Below are 3,417 nucleotides of genomic sequence, written 5' to 3'. Positions count from 1 at the left end.
CTCTGTGTGTGTGTGTGTGTGTGTGTGTGTGTGTGTGTGTGTGTGTGTGTGTGTTTCAGGCAGCTGTTATCCATGTCCGGAGATGGTGGAGGTGTGGTGTGATTGTGGATGGACTGTGATCTCTGTTCTCTGCGGGAGAGAGAGGAGCACCAGGCCGCCGCGCTGTAAGCAGCTCTGCAGGTACGCAGGTCTCCTGTCCACTTCTGTCCAGTCGTGTGGAATGGCGTCACAGGAAGTGTGCTTGTCTCTGCAGGAAGCCGCCATCGTGCCATCACCGTTCTCAGGAGCAGCACCGGTGTCACTCCGGCCCGTGTCCGCTCTGTAAGCAGCCCTGCCAGCGGCCGTTACCCGGCTGTGCCCACCTCTGTCCGGCTCCGTGTCACGACCAGGTGCTGGTTAAAGCCACTGACCGGGTACGACGCTCACCTCTTTCCTGCTCAACAAAACATAGGGCCCTATGATTTCAGTGATGTAGTAAACGCAGACAGACTCGCAGAATCAGTTATAAAAACCGAATGAATTTGCCAAAACGTCATGGAATTTGCCAAAGTTTGGATGAATTAATCAAAAGTAAGTCATTACACTTCAATCAAATCGCGTAATGGACTAGTATCTGTGAATATTAAGCGGCAAAACAGCTTTTTAAATATGATTCCTGTATGTTCTTGTAGGATATCAGACCGAATCAGACAATCTAAGATTTGGTCAAAACCGAGTTGAGGCACGAGGAGTCACAAAAATTCCACAGAGGCCCCAGACAACAGGATGTCATAAATCAGACCCTAGCCCTTCTGAAGCAAGCCTAAACCTAAGCCCCTGTCACAGAACAGTTTTCAACATTAACACAAAAGAACACATTGACAAGTCCAAGGAGATTGTAAAATTTTGGGGTAAGTTATCAAGAATAATGGTCAAAAGAGATGACCGCATGACTATCACACGATAGTAACTACAGTCACAAGTTAATGTCTTAAACTGCCGATCTTGTTACTATGCTAATTAATAGTGTTTTCACTATATTTTGGATATAAATATCCATTGCAGAATTGCTGTCATACGGCTCGCTCACTGACTCGCAGGCCGTCTCAGTGATCAGCCGTAAAACAGTGATTCTGTCCTAATTCCCTTGCATATTAATGGTGGAGTTCCCTTTAAAATCTTAAATGATTCCCTTTGAGCTAAATTATTGACCTGTTTCCCTTACATTCTGCATGTCTCTGTGTGAATGAATGGCGCAGACGCGCAGTTTTGTGTACTACACACACTAGCACACTTACGTCTACAAGATGTCTGTTAAAGATCTCTTGATCTGGAAAGCATCTGCTGTGTACAAACATCTGACACGCGTCTTTAAGATGTCAGTTTTGCATACATTTGAAATAACAAACCTGAGTGCGCAAAAGACACGATGTGAATGGCTATTTTTTCCCTGCATGTCGTGTGCAGGGCTCTGTTTTTATGCTGAGAGGAGAGGAAAGGTTGAGAAAGCACTGCAGCTACATTTTGAAATGTACCAAGTTTATATATATATAGGCTATATATAAAGTTGATGAGTAGTTAAATGTGTTGGTTTACACACAAAGAAATGTGTAAGCTTTTAATAAGTCCAAGAATAAAATTATTAATTTACTTAGCATGTTAAATTTAATTTACAGAACTTTTGTGCTGTTTTCTAACAGTTTGGACTTGAATAAAGAGAGAAAACTTGCACTTAACCTTTTCACAGGCATTTAGTTTTCATAGTTAGATATCGTGATAAATCATTATTGCATATATCGATTATCGCAGAATCGCTGTATCATGATATTATCGTTATCGTGAGCAATGTATCGTGATTCATATCGTGTCGTGAGGTACCCTGCGATTCTCACCCCTAATTTACAACCTGTCTACACTTTGTTATAACGAGAAGATTTGTGAGCTTGCATAACTCAGCAATGAACAAAACTGGAGTATTTTGAGCAGTGAGTGGATTCTGATTAACATTGCATTCAAGGAATCAACTTATGTCTGCGATACATTACTCAATGCTGCAAAAACACGAAAGTATAGAATCCTTTAAAGCTCCCCTGAGTGAAAACACAAATATGCTGATCGGGTCAGTCGCACTGGTGCTCATAAATATTTGTTGATAGTTGCACGCAGTACTTTTCAGTCGCAAATGCCCTGCCCATGATCAGTACCTGAGATTATCATAGTCATAGTTTGTATGCTATTGTTCCAGCCGAGGTGTCGTGTCTGCTTAGGACACTGTGTTGATTGATATGATTTTACTTCAAGACCCTTTTAATTCAACTCACTGTGCGTCATACTCGTTTTGAATATCATACTCTCTACTACATTATCTAATTAATATTCATAAACCAAGCAGTAGTTACTCATTTGCTACTCAGTACCTTCTGATTGGACTGAATAAAAGCAGGCATTGGTGGGAAAAAAGATGCTAGTTTGATTTGTTCTTTATATGTTCAACTGAAATTCTAATTGCGTTTCAGTTTTTATTGTGGAATCTCATAGCTGTCTGTCAAATATCACTGAAGCTCTAGTTTGTGACTGCAGGCCATGCTGGCTGGTCCATGGGAGCAACCCACAACTCCTGCGTTTGTGAGAACAGCTCTACCGTGTCCCTCCTGCATGGAGCCCATCCCAACGTAAGCACACACACTCGCTCTCACTCTCACTCTCACACACACACACATATACACACACACACACACACACACACACTCTCACTCACTCACTCACACACTCACGTTTACTTGGCTATCTAAATGGGGACATCCCATAGGCGTAATGGTTTTTATACTGTACAGACCGTATATTCTATTGGCCTACACCAACCCTACCCCTAAACCTACCCCTCACAGGAGACTTTCTGCATTTTTACAATTGAATAAAAATGTTGTTTACTTTATTTATTTTTTTACCAGTTTTACAAATGAGGACGTCCTCAAAAGGAGGTTTTTGGAGATTTTGTCAGGTTTAGCTCACTTTTGGTTACAAATTTGTCCCCAAAATAGGGTTAATTAGGTATACACACACACACATGCACACTCACTCACTCACACACACACACTCGCACACACACATACGCACACTCACACACACAAACTCGTGCACGCACACACACACACACACACACACACTCGCGCACACACACTCACTCACTCACTCACACACACACACACTTGCACACACACTCTCGCACACATACACACACTCGCACACTCACACACTCGCTCGCACACACACACTCACTCACTCACTCACTCAAACACACACTTGCACACACACTCGCACTCGCACACATATACACACTCGCACACTCACACACTCGCTCGCACACACACACACACTCTCACACACACACACACACACACAAACACACTCACACACACTCACTCACTCACTCACTCA

At 42.7% G+C, this 3,417-nt stretch overlaps 1 protein-coding gene across 1 annotated transcript in view; it reads left to right on the top strand.

The window, feature by feature from the left end:
- The window catches only part of LOC107571430 (NF-X1-type zinc finger protein NFXL1), a gene marked incomplete at its 5' end in the record, with an annotated part of 17,561 nt that overhangs the window by 11,092 nt on the left and 3,052 nt on the right, over nucleotides 1-3,417 (top strand). Inside the window, 3 exons of the mRNA XM_016257755.1 lie at nucleotides 60-180; nucleotides 254-413; nucleotides 2,560-2,651. Coding sequence (XP_016113241.1) covers nucleotides 60-180; nucleotides 254-413; nucleotides 2,560-2,651 — 373 coding nt within the window. The remainder of the gene's footprint in view (nucleotides 1-59; nucleotides 181-253; nucleotides 414-2,559; nucleotides 2,652-3,417) is intronic.

Source organism: Sinocyclocheilus grahami, unplaced genomic scaffold (assembly GCF_001515645.1).
Source record: "Sinocyclocheilus grahami isolate Dianchi unplaced genomic scaffold, SAMN03320097.WGS_v1.1 scaffold1593.1, whole genome shotgun sequence".
In the NCBI taxonomy this organism is placed as follows: domain Eukaryota; kingdom Metazoa; phylum Chordata; class Actinopteri; order Cypriniformes; family Cyprinidae; genus Sinocyclocheilus; species Sinocyclocheilus grahami.
This window is presented reverse-complemented; position numbering and strand designations above follow the sequence as displayed.